At 37.9% G+C, this 18,119-nt stretch overlaps 1 protein-coding gene across 1 annotated transcript in view; it reads left to right on the top strand.

Annotated features, from left to right (window-relative positions):
- The window catches only part of ttn.2 (titin, tandem duplicate 2), a 150,455-nt gene that overhangs the window by 43,582 nt on the left and 88,754 nt on the right, over positions 1–18,119 (top strand). Inside the window, exons 69-99 of the mRNA XM_084688466.1 lie at positions 22–309; positions 417–695; positions 802–1,083; positions 1,185–1,463; positions 1,585–1,872; positions 1,995–2,282; positions 2,424–2,714; positions 2,936–3,223; positions 3,302–3,418; positions 3,505–3,790; positions 3,888–4,071; positions 4,258–4,341; positions 4,475–4,742; positions 4,861–5,121; positions 5,475–5,684; positions 5,787–5,864; positions 5,957–5,983; positions 6,132–6,188; positions 6,283–6,327; positions 6,881–6,922; positions 7,524–7,595; positions 7,938–8,012; positions 8,180–8,251; positions 8,512–8,601; positions 8,956–9,102; positions 9,326–9,901; positions 10,421–10,531; positions 11,204–11,830; positions 12,131–12,226; positions 16,449–16,520; positions 17,926–17,970. Of these exons, the coding sequence (XP_084544592.1) occupies positions 22–309; positions 417–695; positions 802–1,083; positions 1,185–1,463; positions 1,585–1,872; positions 1,995–2,282; positions 2,424–2,714; positions 2,936–3,223; positions 3,302–3,418; positions 3,505–3,790; positions 3,888–4,071; positions 4,258–4,341; positions 4,475–4,742; positions 4,861–5,121; positions 5,475–5,684; positions 5,787–5,864; positions 5,957–5,983; positions 6,132–6,188; positions 6,283–6,327; positions 6,881–6,922; positions 7,524–7,595; positions 7,938–8,012; positions 8,180–8,251; positions 8,512–8,601; positions 8,956–9,102; positions 9,326–9,901; positions 10,421–10,531; positions 11,204–11,830; positions 12,131–12,226; positions 16,449–16,520; positions 17,926–17,970 (5,925 nt within the window). The remainder of the gene's footprint in view (positions 1–21; positions 310–416; positions 696–801; positions 1,084–1,184; positions 1,464–1,584; positions 1,873–1,994; positions 2,283–2,423; positions 2,715–2,935; positions 3,224–3,301; positions 3,419–3,504; positions 3,791–3,887; positions 4,072–4,257; positions 4,342–4,474; positions 4,743–4,860; positions 5,122–5,474; positions 5,685–5,786; positions 5,865–5,956; positions 5,984–6,131; positions 6,189–6,282; positions 6,328–6,880; positions 6,923–7,523; positions 7,596–7,937; positions 8,013–8,179; positions 8,252–8,511; positions 8,602–8,955; positions 9,103–9,325; positions 9,902–10,420; positions 10,532–11,203; positions 11,831–12,130; positions 12,227–16,448; positions 16,521–17,925; positions 17,971–18,119) is intronic.

Here is an 18,119-nt window from a genome sequence, read left to right as displayed (position 1 = left end):
TAATCATATTCTTTCAAACAGATAAGACCATACCTCCCACATTCACACGGAAACTGAAGGATTCTAATACAATTGTTGGGAAACCTGGTGAGATGGAATGCAAAGTGTCAGGTTCTCAACCTTTCACCATTACCTGGTACCATGACGGGGAGGAAGTCAGGAGTGGACCAAACTATGAGATTGCATTCACTGACAACAATTGCACACTCAAAGTGCCCACTCTTAAGTTGTCCGACTCTGGAGTGTATAAGTGCAAAGCTGTGAACAAAGCAGGAGCAAATGAGACCTCTGCGTCTTTCATTGTGAAAGGTCAGTAAGAATGCAGTCTGCATGTTCTCACCTGGGCTTTATCATGACCTTTACCTGGTGAACTGTTGATAGTGTGCGACCTTTAAGAAATGTATTTTTATGTTTAGAGCCTCCCTCTTTTGTGGTGCAACCTCAACCAATGGAAGCAATGCCCGGAACAAATGTTACTTTCTCAGCCATTGTTAAAGGAAGTGCCCCCCTGAAACTCAAATGGTTTAGGGGCACCAAAGAAAAGGTGTCTGGAAGGGACTTTATGATTGCTTTACGGGACAATAAAGCCACTCTGGAGTTGTTCAAAATCGACAAATCCCACGCTGGAGAGTATACATGTCAGATCATCAATGATGCTGGAAAGGAGAGCTGTCCGGTTCACTTGTCTGTTAAAGGTTCGTCAATAGACAGTGTTGTAGAAAACAGTAGATGTTTCCCATTTCCTATTCCCATTAACCAACCAGAGTGTGATCTAACTAATTGCTGTATTGTTTTGCTTAGAATCGGCACGCTTCGTTAAAAAGCTGAAGGACCTCTCTGTTGAGAAAGGGAAACCTCTGGTTCTTGAATGCACTTATACTGGAAGCCCAAAGATTTCAGTTAACTGGTCTAAGGATGGTCAACAGATATTTGCATCTTATAAGTTCAACATCACCACTACAGAGAGCTCCTGTATCCTGGAATGTTTGAACACGGATGACAAAGAGGCAGGAGGCCGATACTCTTGTGAAGTATCCAATGATGCTGGAAATGATACCTGCCATGCACAAGTGTCAATTCTGGGTTAGTTTACGTTCAAATATGTGGTAAAATCACTGGGCTGTCATATGCTGTAACTTTCAACAAACCTTGACTGACTCATACGTACATGTCTGTCACTTCAGAACCACCCTATTTTATTGAAAAGTTGGAGCCCATGGAAGTGACTGCAGGTGATGCAGTCTGTTTGAAATGCCAGGTTGGAGGAACACCTGAAATCAAAGTGTCTTGGTTTAAAGCTGATGGAAAAGTGAGATCCACTGCAACCTGCAAAATTGAATATTCCAAAGGCACTGCCTGTTTGAAGCTAAGCAAAGCAACTAAGTCGGATATTGGCGAATACACCTGCAAGGCAGAGAACACCATAGGCTCTGCCTCTTCAAGCTGCAGACTCAATGTTCAAGGTGATGCTCCTCTTTTATGTAGGATTCTTATCACTGAGCTTATGCCATGACCCATAATATGACAAATGTTTTGCAGCGCACTACCTAAACTATATTGAAATGTTAAACCATCTTATTCCAGAGGCCAAAACACCACCTTCCTTCCCAAAGAAAATCACGAGTCTTCAGCAGACTGAGGGTCAGGCAGTCAGGTTTGAATGCCGTGTGGCTGGGTCTTCTCCCATCGAAGTCTCTTGGCTCAAAGACGGTGAACCTCTGAGAAACCAAAATGAATTCTCCATGTCTTACGATGATAACACAGCTGCCCTGCAAATCCACAAGGGAGAGATGAGGCACTCTGGAGAGTACACTTGTGTTGCTACCAACAGTGTTGGAACAGCATCCTGTAGAGCCAAACTCACTCTTCAAGGTCTGTCTGGGTTTTCAATAAGTGACATTTTGCTTGTAGAGAATGCGCTATATGAATGAGCTAGTTCATGTTTTAACTTGAATTTCTGTTGTGTTGTCCTGCTTCTTTTGTTGACCTTTTAGAACCAAGATACCCCCCTGTGTTTGACAGAAAGCTCTCACCCCAGGATGTATTAGTAGGGGGCAGTGTTGAGCTGGAATGCCACATGACGGGGTCTATGCCAATTAAAGTCACTTGGTCAAAGGATCATAAAGATATTCGATCTGGGGGAAATTATAAGATGTCCTGCGAGAATAATACCCCCCATCTTACTATTCTGAAAGCTGATAAATCTGACACTGGACGCTACTTTTGCCAGGCCTCTAATGATATTGGGAAGGACTCTTGTTCCGCAGACATTTCTGTGAAAGGTACTAGGCATGTGGCCAGCATTTTTTCCATCATGGCCGTCTCTTTTATTTAAGACAGCAATATGCCTACTTTAGTTTATTTTGTGATGTACTTTTTAACATATCCTTCTATTTACTAAAATTGTACCTTTACATTTTCAGAGCGTAAAATCCCTCCCACCTTCACCAAATTGCCGGCAGAAATCATTGAAGAAACAGAGGGCAAAGTGGTTAAGATAGAGGGTCGTTTATCTGGATCTCAGCCCATGACTATCACCTGGTATAAAGATAACAGTGAAATCCACAGCTCTGATAAATACGACATTTCCTTCAAGAGCAATGTGGCTGTGCTGTGTATCAAGAACTCCCAGGTCTCTGACAATGGCAGATACAGCTGCAAAGCTACCAATGAAGCTGGAACTGCCTCCTGTCCAGCCTCAGTTGCCATTTCTGGTAGGTTGCTGAAATAATTTATGTGAATTTGTGTGAATTGTTCTACGTTCACGTAATAGGTGAGTATCGAGACTGAGTATCTCTTGCCATATAACTGTTGCACTAAAATGATATAGTTGCCACAAACACATTTCTACTTACATAATGCCTTAAATGGGGCTCCTTCATCTGATGAAAGCTATACTTTATGTATTCTCCATGTGTCATCTCTCCTCATTCAGAGCACAAGAAACCTCCAGTATTTGATGTCCCTCTAAAGCCAGTGACTGTGAATGAGGGAGAGAAGTTGTGCCTTAGATGCCATGTTCGTGGATCTCCTCCCATTAAGATTCAGTGGATGAGGGACAGGAAGGAACTGCAGTCCTCCACTAACACTAAAATCACATTCACTGATGGCACTGCCTGTTTGGATATCAATCAAACATCTAGAACTGATGCAGGGGACTATCTCTGCAAGGCTACCAATGATGCTGGCAGTGAATTCTGCAAGTCTAAAGTGACAGTGAAAGGTAATATGTTCATAAGAGGCCATTCTTTCTTTTTGTCCTTTTTTTATGTCTATAGACTTACTGTTTGTGTTTTTGCAGAGAGAGCTGGAGGAACATCTCCACCTTCTGAGACAACCCCTGCAGCTACCACACCTACTAAGAAACTGGACAATCTGTTCTTCATCGAGGAGCCAAGAACTGCCCATGTTTCTGAGAGTAAGTGGGGAAAAAATGGAGGCCAACTTTAAGTCCATCTTTAATTATGTAGTGGTAACTCCATAATTTGTTGCGGTCTTTTCTAGAGGGCACTGCAACGTTTATTGCCAAAGTCGGAGGTGATCCCATTCCAAATGTGAAATGGATGAAGGGCAAGTGGAGGCAGATCACTCATGGAGGTCGCATCACTATTGAGCAAAAGGGCCAGGAGGCCAAGTTTGAAATAAGAGAAGTGACCAAATCTGACTCTGGGCAGTACAGATGTGTTGCCACCAACAAACACGGAGAAATAGAATGCAACACTGACTTGAATGTTGACGAAAGGAAAGACTCTGCTGGCATGGAAGGAGATTTCAGAGCAAAACTGAAGAAGTAAGTGAATGTTATTTATGTTAGGAAGTCATAGATTTATTTTAAATTGCAAATGAAAACCACAAGTGATATTCTCCTGTTAAAATGTTTTCTTTAGGACTCCTTCCAAACAGAAGAGTCCACAGGAGAGTAAAGACATAGACATCGTAGAGTTGCTCAGAAATGTCGACCCTAAAGAGTACGAGAAATATGCCCGCATGTATGGCATCACTGACTACCGTGGCCTCCTTCAGGCCATTGAGCAACTGAAGAGGGAGAAAGCTGAAGAAAGTGGGAGACCGGTAAATCTGTTAAAGATGGCTTTATAGCATATCAAACCAATGACAAATAACTGTACGACTGTATGAACAGAAAACATCAAATAACAAATTGTGGACAACTGCTGTGGAGTAAATGTTGTGTTGTATGTACACATACATATATACATGTACGTCAGGTTAAGAGGTCTGTGATTATGTGTAATTTAGGAAGCAGATCGAGGAGATAGAGATTCTGATGAAGACATGGCCAAACTAGTGGCTGATTTACAGAAAAGAATGGAGCGTACTGAGGTAGGCCTAATAGCAACTATTGTATAACGATCAGACCACACTGATATGTTCTTATGGCACTGTTTTGGAACCCTGCACCAAAATACCTTGTAATTGAATTTCATGTTAAAGCCAACTTTTTCTTTGCCTATAGCCTGTCACTGTGATAAAGGACATAGCAGATCAGACCGTGGTCACAAATAAGGAAGCAGTGTTTGAGTGTGAGGTCAAGATCAACTATCCTGAGATTTCCTTGTCCTGGTACAAGGCAACACAGAAGCTTGACAGTAATGACCAATATGACATTAGCATTGTTGGTGACCGCCACATTCTGAAGATCAAGAAGTGTCAGTCCAAGGACCAGGGCAACTACCGTGTGGTTTGTGGCCCACACATCTCCAGTGCCAAGCTGACAGTGATGGGTGGGTATCTATGGACTTATTTGTTGATACATTGGACAAATAATATGTATCAGAAGTATAGATGGATAACATGGATTGTTGTTAAAAGGCATTCACATTTATTCTTTATATCTTTCAGAAGCTGAGGTTGAAAAGCACCTTCAGGAAGTTGCGGGTAAGGAAGGACAAACATGCACACTGACTTGCCAGTTCTCTATCCCCAATGTTAAAACACAATGGTTTAAGAATGGGAAGCGTTTAGAACCAAAGGGCAGGTTCTCGTTTGAAGTGAAAGATAAAATTCAGAGACTGTGCATCAAAGACGTGAGACCAGAGGACCAAGGACGTTATACCTGCAAATATGACAACCTAGAGTCAACAACAGATCTATGGGTGGAAGGTTTGTATATATTAAATAAGATAGAACTGGTCATTACTAACCTCTTTGAACTTCATCACAAAACCATTTCCTTTAAACAGATCTTTTTTGTCCTCTATATCTTTTTCATTTTTCTTATAACCATAATGTTCATGACTTTGAAAGTGAGGTTTTAACCTCAAACTCTTTTTTTCTTTTTCTTTCATCCATCCTTTGAATTCATCATGAATTGACAAACACATTTTAACTAATCTAGTACATATAATAAACTCGTTTAATGTATCATACATTATATATAATTATTATTCAACTTTTATCCAACATTTATATTGTCAGGAACATGACGCTTATCATTCGCTTGTTATTTGTTTTAGCTGAACAAATTCATTTCACCAAACGTATTCACAACGTTGAAGTGAATGAACGTCAGTCTGCCACCTTTGAATGTGAGGTGTCCTTCGACAATGCTATCGTTACGTGGTATAAAGAGACTTGGGAGCTTAAAGAGTGCCCAAAATATAACTTCAGAAGTGAAGGGCGACGACACTTTATGATCATCTGCAATGTAACCTCTGAGGATGAAGGTGTGTAGCATTGCGTCAAGCAAAACTGTTCCGAACTTAATCATCCCGCAGATCAAAACAAAATGAATGGACATTAAACAATCTTCATTACTAATCCTTTAGGAGTTTACTCTGTGATTGTGAGATTGGAGCCCAGAGGGGAAGCTAAAAGCACAGCTGAGCTTTACCTTTCAGGCAAAGGTCTGTACAGTTAACATCAAACTGGCAAGTTTTCTAGCTGTGTGCAACTTTGCCTTATTCAGTGCTTAATACTCAGCCTTCCCTTTTCACAGAAATTGAATTAGGAAGGGTACCTTACGGTAAGTACATCATTTAGTATATGATTAAAGACTCAATTTCCTAAACCCAATTAGCAGACACATTTGTAGTAAACTGACATTCACACAACCTACTAATGTGTAGATACTTATATCCCCGATATAAATACATAAATTCAACATTCTTTAGATGTCCCAGATTCATCAGTACAAGGCCCTGAAGTGCCTTCCTCTGTTACATATGAAGGTAAGAGTGGGGCAAAAGCTAGGCATTGAATTCAATGAACAATACTATGTAGCCCTCCTTCAAGAACACTCAATGCTTTAATGTCTTTTTAAAGAATCCTCTGAATATTATCATTATGAAGAGGAGGTGGAGATGAGAGGTAGGCTTTTGTGATATTTTCTCTCTTTTATGATTGCTTTCCATCACCATCACCTCCTGGTAACCCACATTACAAAACTCACTAATGTCCAACAGCCATTTGCGGATTCACATCATGGTTATACTGTAGCAGGTTTTTGACAATTAAGATAGATTTTATTTGGAAAGTCAATCTGTACATGCTATATATAGCAACATCTATATGTAGACACTCAAGGGAATAAGAACACATTAAATTACAGTAAGGCCGCATTGGCCTCTTCTCTTTATAGGATACTGCATCTACAAACAGCATCTATAAATAATGTACAAGGGACTATCCAAATAACATTCTACAACAAATTAACAAGCTTTATGTTTGTTTACGTCTAAATATTGTTGTTTATGTCTGTATGTGTTTGTACATGTCGTCTAAATTAATTGTTTAAATCTTTGTCTAAAACGTAAGTTTTGACAATTCTTTGTATCATAAATAAGAAATGGACATACTCCATTCTGTCTAAACAACTCATTGATGCCCCAGTAGAATTGAATACCTTTGTGTCTGTTTTAAGAATCCTCTGAATACTATTATGAAGAAAAGATGGAAAAAAGAGGTATACTGCATTGCGTTTTTCAGTCTATTAATCCATCAAGTGTTTCCAACACAATTTTTTCTTTGATCATCTTCACAATATTATTTACTAATGGCCATTTTGTGCTGAAACATCATATTCATATGTGTCACCACCAGCAGCATAACCCACTACACAGTTTAACACCATTTCCACCTGTGTTGCAGTTTTGTGTGTTCACATTGTTTTGTGTTTTGTCACACTCTAAAATCTTCAACCTCTTATCATTAACAATTAATAGTCTAATGTGTTTCCTTTTGATTCAATGAAGAAAAATTAAAACAGGAAAATATCTTTAATTAAGTATTTCATGTTTCTTGTCATTGTAACCTTGAATGTCCAGATTTGTTACCACCTGCATTGACACTATTCTTTGAAAATGTACTTATTGACTTGATCTTGAGTGTAAACTCTGAGTTTGTTATTTGTGAGTGCCATTATGACATATATGCTTTATATTTTCCCTTCATTTTTTCTAATAGTATTTGTTTTCTTTGTTTGATTTCTGATTGTTACTTCTCTCCATAACAACAGTATTGTCCCTAACCAAGCCTTGTGTCTAATAAAGATTTTCTCTCTATAGTCCCTAGAGTCCCTGTGGACGAATCTGTCCAGAAAACCACAATAGGGAAGAGGGAGCAAGTCCCACCCAAAGGTATCAAACGTCTTTGCCTGTTCTGCCTTATAGCATAGCATATATTGTGTGAAACCATAATCTTGCTTATCTGTAATTTACTAAACTCTTTCCCCGTGTCATACAAGTCTAACTTGTATGATTTGCTGTAATTGTAATGTCCAAATTCTTTCCATGTGGGTATATAACTTTGATTTGTCTGTCACACATGCACCTTTATTCTTGGCTCTTACATGTCGTAGTGGCTTTTTGATCTTCCTGTCTCTTAATGACATGTGTTTAACACCTGCTTACAAATTGTGTTGGTTGTAGTCTAAACTTTTCTATGGCTATATGAGGTTAACACAATAAGTGTCTTTCAAGATCCTGAAGCACCCAAGAAACCAGAGGACAAACATACTAAGCCATCTATACAGGATGCACCAAAACCAAGCACAGGTATCTGAACTGATAATTATTGTGTTTTGTCTTGTTGAAATTATGAAGATGAATTATAAGCCTTCTTCTGTCTCATTGTTATCTTGAGTATTGTTCTTATTTGTGTCTATTTGCCCTTTCTGAATCCATCAATTCACATACTTTACTTATATTTTAACTATTTTAAGCCAAAAAAACAGTAGAGGAGAAGATCTCTACGGTATTGGCTCCTGAGAAAAAGGAACACCCCTCTCCTAAAGGTACAGTTGTACAGCAATGTGCCCATCAAATAACCTTATTGTGTGTGTTGTGTACTGGTTGTCTTTAAAGTGTTTGGTCAGCTTGGGTCCTAACTTTGTGTGATTGTTTTGTATTAACCCTGATTTGATCTTGTTATTCTTTTATGGTAGGTCTTTTATGTATTCCTGTATGTACTTCATGAGTGTCAACTTTACAAAAGGTCTCATCTTTGTGTCTTGGTATATGTGATTTCTAAATTCACTTTCAAAACCTTATAAAGAATCAGAGCAAGCTAAGAAACTGGTTCCAAAACCTGGTGCCGTTCCACCTGCCCCAGGAGACAAACTAGAAAAGGTCCCAGTAAAGAAAGGTATATTGTTTTCCACATCATACTGAAATCCTGGTGATTTCTTAAATGTTTTTGTGTTGTTTCTTAAAACAATTTATCGTTCTGTCTTGAGGATTACAAGATCTTAATACACTGTCTATATGACCATTACACTCTTTTAAACATGGCAATGTCCCAGGGACATCTAAATAATATTTCTGTGCATGTCTGTTTAAGTTGTTGTTTGATTTTGCTGCTTCAATTGTCTTTGTGTTGTTTTGTTTTTACTTTTATTGTTGTCTCAATCCTGCCCATGTAAGAGGTTGTACTTTCTTAATGGCCCAAATGCTTTCCAGCTATTGTCATTGCTAACTTCAATGTCTTTATTATCTGAAGATGTACCTCAACCTGAGCCCAAACCAGAGGCTAAAATGGCACCTGGAATTAAGGCTGAACCTGAACCCATGCATAAACCAGGGATCAAAACTGAGCCTGAACCCAAGCCTGCTCCTGTAAAGAAACCAGGGTCTCCCTCAGCCAAAGGTACTTTCTTTCTAGTCTGTGCTTTGTGTACAGTGTTTACTACTTCAATTTGCTTTCACTTGACCTCTCTTTGTGTCTGTGTGATTGTCCACCATGTGTTGATTTATGTTCAGCTTAGCTTCTATTGTGGAAGCGAATCTTTAATGTGCGTTATTTTATGTACTTTCAATATGGTATTTTCTTAGTTTGCCAAATATTAAACCAACTTGCATGTTACTTTAAGTCCCTGAGGGGTTCAAAAAACCTGAGACTCCAAAAGCAGAATCAGCGTTCACAAAACCAGAACCAGCCACAATTGAACCAGCATTTACAAAGCCAGAACCATCTGTCTCAAAACCAGAACCAGCAATTAAGAAACGAGAGCCAGTCATCTTAAAACCAGAACCAACCATCAAAAAACCAGAACCAGTCATCTCAGAACCAGCAATCAAGAAACCAGAATCAGTTATCAAGAAACCAGAACCAGTCATCTCAAAACCAGAATCAGCAATCAAGAAACCAGAACCAGCCACCAAGAAACCAGAACCAGAAATCAAGAAACCCGAGATCCCAGTTAGCAAGCCAGTGCAAGAAGTCTCAAAACCAGAATCCAAAGTCTCAAAACCAGAGCCTGAAATCAAGAAACCAGAACCTAAAGTCAAGACACCTGAGCTGGCAGTTAGAAAGCCAGTACCAGAAGTCTTAAAACCTGAAGTAGTAGATTCAAAACCAGCAGAGCCAGCAAAGTCCAAGCCTAAACCAGAAATCTCCAAACCAGAACCAGAAGAAAGAAAAAAAAAGGAGGCTATCTCTCAGAAAGGTACAGTACAACAGACTCTCATAAGAGAGGCTTCTTCAGGCTTTTAAAATCTTTGTGCAGTGCTTTTTACCACACTTGATTATCCAAAGTCTTGAGAGTCTTGCGTCTCTTACACTTGTGTCATTAACACTTGTGTCACTAAATGTGCTTGTTGTGTTCAGTGCAGAACACTTGATCAGTCACGTCTCATCCTTGCTTTAGTACCATCTTTAACTTTCTTGATCATCCTATACCTTTTTTAGCATACCCATCGCAATATATGCTAACCTAAGTTTGCTTAACTTTTTACTCATGTTTGTCTGTGAGTGGGATTCTTGCTCTAAAAGCTTTTCGTTACCAAATCAGCGTATCCATAAATGAATACATTATTGTTGTAAACATGTCTCTAAAACTGTCTTGTTACTGGATGGCGTGGGGGGGGGGGGTTTAGATTCGTAATTTTTTTCTTTGTGTTTATTCTGTCTGTTTTTGTCCCTATGATACAACACATACACTGATAACATGCATGTTCTTTTAAAGTGCCAGAAGCACCAATAAAGCAGGGGCAACCTGCACTCCCTTCAGATACCATCCACCCCGAAATGCATGAAGAAGATTTAGCACCACAGAAGAAACTTACAGCAGCTAAAGGTACAAATGTTTTCTTTAAAGCCATGTTTTGTATAAAATGTCATTGGTACTCTTTAGACTCAGGTTAAAATCACTTCCAAGATTCCCTTTGAAACTTTCAAAATAACTGGTTGTTGTCTGTGTTCACGTTTGATATGTTTGTCAAAGTATTGTTCTTTGTGGCACAGGTCACTCTCTTTGATGTGGTGTCTTGAATGTGTTTGTTGTTGTCGTACTCTCTTGGCACTCGATAGAGTGTGATTTGTATGATGTCTTGGTCTTACTTGAACTCACTTGAACATCTTTATATACCTTACCTTTAAATCTTTTAACAAACTCAAATGATCTTTTAAGTAGAGAAAATAACACTGGAGCCAACAAAAGCTGCAAGGAAAACTGAATCTGGAATGGTTACTCCTAAAGAGGCATCTACACAAAAAGGTACAGTAGAGTATTGGGGATGAGTGATAGTGTTTTCATCTTGCAGTTTAACTACTAAGTCAGAAAATAGTTTAATATTGTTAGCACAGAGACATGATACTTTGCTCTCTATTCAATTCCTTCTGTTCTGGAAGTTACCATCTTATCTGCAGTAGGGGCTTAATTGCCATGATAGGAGCTGTCTGAAAGCACTTGTGGCATTCCGTATTACGTCTCATTATGTCTTATAGTGTCTCTTATACTTACTTAAAGTGATGGAGCATGATTCCAAACATATACCTGCAGAGAAGGTGCCTCAGACCAACACTGAGAGGATGCCTGAAACAGCACCTGCGAGGGTGTTTGAGGAAATATCCCAGAAAATTGATGTAAGGTTGCCTGAAAAGGTAGCTGAGAGAGTGCCTGTAAGTCTACCTGAAAAGGTAGCTGACAGGGTGCTTGAAAGGCTCCCTGAAAAGGTAGCCGAGAAGGTGCCTGGTAGGTTGCCTGAAAAAGTAGCCGAGAAGGTGCCTGATAGGTTGCCTGAGAAAGGAGCCGAGAAGGTACCTGATAGGTTACCTGAAAAGGTTCCCGAGAAAATACCTGAAAAACTGCTTCAGAGGGAAACAGAGGAAATACGTGAGATGGTCCTGAAAACGGTGACTGAAAAGACACCTGAGAAGATTGCTGAGAAAGTACCCGATAAAGCCGTTCAGAAAGTGACAGATCAGATACACGAAAAGTCATCAGAAAAGACAAAAACGGCACAAAAAAGTGACAAGTCATTGGAGAAGACACATAAAAAAATGGAAGAGAAACTACCTGACGCACAACCAAAGGTGCAGCAGAGGTTTGCTGAGGCTAAACCTAAAAAAGAGATTGAGGAAACTCTTGGCAAAGGTATGCTTGAAACAAACTCAAACAAACATGCTCTTTCTTAACTTTTCTTGCACACAGCACCCAACTGCTGTGTGCCAGTTGGGTGTATATGTACAATAACGCATACATATCAGTGGTCCAGGCATAACACTTCGTCCACAAATGTTACTACACAAGCATTTGAGTATATATTGTTATAGTGCTTTTAGGAGTTTGTCAACTTGTGTTTGTATTTTCAATGTGTATATGTCACTGTTGTATGTCAGAGCTCTTAGTAAAACTAAAATCAGTCTTAGATTATATGTCAATTATTCTTTAAAGAACCAGATGTTTTGAAGACTCCAAAGATAACTCCTGTCCTTCCATCCACTGAAACAGAAGACAAGCTACACAGAGAAAGAAGTCCAAAAGACAGAGGTATCACTGCACATTTCTTTAAAAAATCAATATAACCATTATATTTATACATTGCTAAATCAAACATCATACTGTTACTATAATTCACAACAAGTGAATTATTTACTCACAAACTACTTTCTTATGTCTTGTCAAAAATCCATGTTTGTCTTTGTTTCGTCATAATTCTTGGCATCGTTGTATGATGCAAACTCTTGAAACCATCTTAAATCTTGAAGTCGCTGCTCGTCTTCACACCATTGAGGAAACAGTGTCTTCTGACACTCAGAAGATTCAAGAGATTTCATATATTACAGAGCAAATCATTCCTTCTGATAAAGTCTTTCAACAAGAGGACATTGTGAAAGAACATGCACTTGAAAGTGTAGAGGGATTGCTTGACACATACTACCCAACTATGTCCCAACTGGCAAAGACAACACTTGAGAAAGATATTTCTCAACATGCAAAAATGAAAATAGAGGAAAAGGGAAAAGTAATCATAACTACGGGGAAACAAGAGACAATGGAAGCAGATCTTATAGACGAATCACAGAGACTAGACATGTCAAACCTAAAAGCTGCAACAAAAGAAGTCTCTCAGTCATCAGAGGGCTTTGTTTCAAAGAAAGTGCAAACACATAAAGCTAAAGGACAGCAGTCATTGAAAACTGAAGAAACACATGCAAACAAAGAAGCTATTCAAAAAGGAAAAACAAACAAGCAATCACAAAGAGAAAAGAGTAAACAATTGACAAAATCTAATGAAGTTCTGGAACTTGAACCAAAACAATCAGCATTCCCATTGACTGAAGAATTGTCTGTAATTCGAGTGATTTCACCTGTAGAGACTGAACAGGCATTAGCTAAAACTGAAGACATGATTCAGACAGTGAAGGGCATTCAGTTCACAAAGGTTGCAGTTAAAGACAAACCTAGCAGAGTACGTCCTTCCAAAGGAAAGAAAGATGAATCAGAGTCTTCTAAAGAATTAAAAGTATCTGATGAAATGGTCAGGGAAGACACAGCAAGAAAAGATGAAACTTGTGAGTCCAAGGGAATTGCGTCAAAGAAAGTAAAATCTTCCATAAGGAAAGGACTGGAAATATCCACACCAGAAGAGCTCAATTATAAAGTTACAGATAGTCAATCAAAGAAAGATACTCATAAGGCAATTCCTTATCATGACAAAACATTAGAAGTGAAACAAGAGGAAAGTATTGCAAGAAAGGAGTCAACATATCCACAAATAAATGTCCTGTATGAAGAATCAGTAACAGACAAAGATCTAGATAAAGTATCACACATTACCAAAATATATGAAACATCTGATAAAAGTGCAGAATCTCTAATTACAGAGGAAGTTTCTAATTTTGAAGTAATTTCTCTTGTTGAGAGGGGACAGGCATTGGCTAAAACTGAAGACATGATTCAGACAGTGAAGGGTATTCAGTCCACAACGGTTGCAGTTAAAGACAAACCTAGCAGAGTACGTCCTTCCAAAGGAAAGAAAGATGAATCAGAGTCTTCTAAAGAATTAAAAATATCTGATGAAATGGTCAAGGAAAAGACAGCAAGTCAAGATGAAACTTGTGTGTCAGAGGGAATTGTGTCAAAGAAAGTAGAATCTCCCAAAATGAAAAGACCTGAAATATCCACATCTGAAGAGATAATTGATAAAGGGAAAGATAGTCAATCAAAGAAAGATGCTGAGAAGGCAATTTCCTATCATGAGAAGACATTACATGGAAAACTACAACAGGAGAGTGTTGAAAGACAGAAGTCAACATTGCCACAAATAGATGTCCTGTATGAAGAATCAGTAACCGACAAACATCGAGATAAAGTATCATATGTTGCCAAAAGATTTGAAACATTTGAGGAAAGTGCAGAATCTACATTTCCAGAAGACGTTTCTAAAATTAAAGTAATTTCTCCTGTAGAGAGAGGACAGGCATTTGCTAAAACTGAAGACACGATTCAGACAGTGAAGGGTATTCAGTCCACAACGGTTGCAATTAAAGACAAACCTAGCAAAGTCCATCCTTCTAAAGGAAAGAAAGGTGAATCACAGTCTCCGAAACAATTAAAGATATCTGATGAAATTGTCAGGGAAAAGACAGCTAGTCAAGATGAAACTTGTGCAACAGAAAGAATTGTGTCAAAGAAAGTAGAATCTCCCAAAATGAAAAGACTTGAAAGATCCACATCTGAAGAGATAATTGATACAGTTAAAGATAGTCAATCAAAGAAAGATGCTGAGAAGGCAATTGAGAAAACATTACACAGAAAACAAGAACAGGAAAGTGTTACAAGAAAGAAAACATTGCCTGAAATAGATGTCATGTATCAAGAACCAGTAACAGACAAATACCTAAATAAAGTAGCTGATGTTTCTAAAACATATACAACATCTGAAAACAGTGCAGAGTTACCATTTACAGAAGAAGATTGTAAAATTAAAGCAATTTCTCCTGTAGAGAGGGGACAGGCATTGGCTAAAACTGAAGACATGATTCAGACAGTGAAGGGTATTCAGTCCTCAACGGTTGCAGTTAAAGACAAACCTAGCAAAGTGCATCCTTCTAAAGGAAAGAAAGGTGAATCACAGTCTCCGAAACAATTAAAGATATCTGATGAAATTGTCAGGGAAAAGACAGCTAGTCAAGATGAAACTTGTGCGTCAGAAAGAATTGTGTCAAAGAAAGTAGAATCTCCCAAAATGAAAAGACTCGAAATATCCACATCTGAAGAGATAATTGATACAGTTAAAGATAGTCAATCAAAGAAAGATGCTGAGAAGGCAATTTCCTATCATGAGAAAACATTACATGGAAAACTAGAACAGGAGAGTGTTGAAAGACAGAAGTCAACATTGCCACAAATAGATGTCCTGTATAAAGAATCCGTAACCGACAAACATCTAGATAAAGGATCACATGTTCCCAAAAGCTTTGAAACATTTGAGGAAAGTGCAGAATCTACATTTCCAGAAGACGTTTCTAAAATTAAAGTAATTTTTCCTGTAGAGAGGGGACAGGCATTAGCTAAAACTGAAGACACGATTCAGACAGTGAAGGGTATTCAGTCCTCAAAGGTTGAAGTCAAATACAAACGTAGCAGGGGGAATCCTTCCAAAAATGAACAGCAACAAGAACTTTTAACAAGAGAGGATTCAGTTGATCCTGGAAGAGTGATCCAATATGCAGAATTATTCATAAACAAAGATGTAGACCAATTGTCAGGCATTAAAAAAGTCTGTTCAACGTCTGAAGAAATCGGCGAAACCTTAACAATAGATAACATTTCTCAAAAGAAAGTGGAAACCCCAACAATTTTAGCACATAAATCATTTAAATCCCAAAAGATAATTGATACAGTTGAAGAGAAAAAGATGGATTCTGAATCAGACATTCTCAAAATGCAGAACAAACTTGTAGAGCCCACTATCAGGAAATCTTTACTTGTCACTGAAACATCTCAAAATACCCCTGAAGAAGACTCCATGGATATGCCTCTACAGAAAGATGATGGTGAAAATAGACAAGAAAAAGTGAGTCTTCAACCGAAACACATTCGATCAACCAAAACACAGCCTTCAAAACTTACAGATGAAAAGAAAGACATGGAACAGCACTCCCTAAAGCCATCTTCCAGAGGTATAAAAACAATCTTGCATATTTCTTCAAATTTTTATTTTAAGAGTGCCTCCATTTCACCTCACGCATTGTTTGGATAAAACATCACTCTTTCTCAACCAGAAGTATCCTCATTGCCCATTATGTCTGCTTCATTCTATGTTAGTTACAGGTTGTTCACAATGTCACGTCTTGCACATGGGAGCCATCCAAAACCATTGTGTATTTCTAATTATCTTTCTTACTATTGTGTGTTTATCACGTTCACTTCACAAGTTCTTCACACAATATTCTAATTTCAAAGTTCAGAATATTTCTTCTTATAAATTTATAACATGTGATATTCTTGAAAGTGTCTAAACCGGAAAAGAAAACAACTGCTGAGGAGCAATCTCTTGCAATTAAAGAAGATATTATCCCCCAAAAAGGTAGATGAAGGACAAGATCTTCAAACATCAGTCATCCAAATCTTGCGCTTGTCTGTTTTGTCTGTCCACATTATATATGTTTATATGTTTTCTGTTGGTGTATTGTTTACATTGCTCGGGGGTTGTCCCAATCTGTGGTGTTGTTTGATTTTCACTATGGTGTAATTGTGTTTCAAGTACCTATAAAGGAGCAGGAGTCACCTTCACAGCCCATACAGCCAAAGGCAAAGACAGCTAGTCCACTTGAAGGTATTGTTTTGTACCATTCATTGTGTGTGTCATATGTTCATTGTCTTGTCTTGTAAATTAGTCTAAAAGTGTTTCTTAAGTAAATCCTAATCTTGCTCTTTGATCTTGAAGCACCATATACTGAACAATATGATACAGAAGAGCACAGGACAGACATCCAAGTGCAAGAGTTGGAAGAAACAAAGAAAGGTATTCGGTTGGCAAAATTCAGAGTATTCTGAACAATTAATTACTAACGTCTTTTAAAAGGGCCATTCATCAATTCATCCATCATATATAACTTTTATGTTATCTGCCATTAGACATATTTGTTAAGCATCATCATGCATTTATCATTAAGTTCTATTTCATCTTTGCACTTAAAGTGAGCAAGCCAGTCTTGAAAGTTCAAGAAGACATTAGGAAGCATGCTGAACAAGAGCAATCTAGGTCTGAAGAGGAAATGATCGATTCACAAGGAGATACTAAAACAGGTATTGTGTTGTCTATGTTTTCTGTCAAAAATCTGAATATAAAAGGACAACCTAACCTCTTGTGAAAATTCTAATTACATATCAAACACGTTTTGCTTTGTTCAAACTCTTTGCTTCATTTGTTTGCTTAATTGTCTTTGTTTATGGTAACCATTGCATTGAAAGTTTAATAAGTGATGTGAGAAAGCCACTGTTTCAGGAAACACAAACAGGCATGAATATCAAGACAATTTAACAATTATAAAGGGAAAAATCACTCCATAAAGGTAGATAAAACCAACACAAACAGGCATGAATATCAAGACAATTTAACAATTATAAAGGGAAAAATCACTCCATAAAGGTAGATAAAACCAGACATCAGACTGGAGTAAAACCAGTCGTTTCACCTGTAAACTGTTTTGTTTCTCTTAACCAATCTCTTCTTGTCAGTAATCCACATGATACTGTATTCTTTATGCATGTTATATTGTTTGAATCAGGTAGGTGTGATCTTTGACCTTCTTCACTGCATTAGCATGCTGTGGTATTTTCTGAGCCTTACTTAAACATCCGTAGAAAATCATAGAGAGTATATCTCCTCTTGAGCTTCGTCTATTCTTAAGAATATTTATTAATACCAGTTCAAAACCATTGAAAAATAACAATGTTATAGAAAACTGTAGCTTATTACATGTTGGGTACATAATTTGATCTTCATATCATAGTGATAAAAATACAGTTAACAATTATTGGGCTTTTCAAAATCTTTTTTATCGATTTTTATATCTTGGCAAAGTGATGCTCAATCAGTACATTTAAACTTTTCTCTATGGATGTGGTGTGGGATAGAGAGGTTTGTAATAGTGAAGTATGTGTCTGGATCTCCTATTCCAATCTGTGAGAGTATGTGAGTGCTTCTACTAAATTTTATACTTTAATTTCTGTAATAGATGAAACCAAGGGACCTGTTACAGCACCTGGAGGAGCCAAGAAAGGTAGGATGAATACTAATATTTTCCTTCAATCCTTATTTACCCAATGTACTTCATGTAAATTGTGTTTGTCTATGTTCTGGATTGTTTTGTTATTTGTTTGTCTTGTTCTTTGATTTAATTTTAAATTGTCATATTAAATAGGTATAGAT

This window comes from Hypomesus nipponensis, chromosome 23 (genome assembly GCF_054491055.1).
Source record: "Hypomesus nipponensis isolate SF chromosome 23, ASM5449105v1, whole genome shotgun sequence".
Classification (NCBI taxonomy): Eukaryota; Metazoa; Chordata; class Actinopteri; order Osmeriformes; family Osmeridae; genus Hypomesus; species Hypomesus nipponensis.
This window is presented reverse-complemented; position numbering and strand designations above follow the sequence as displayed.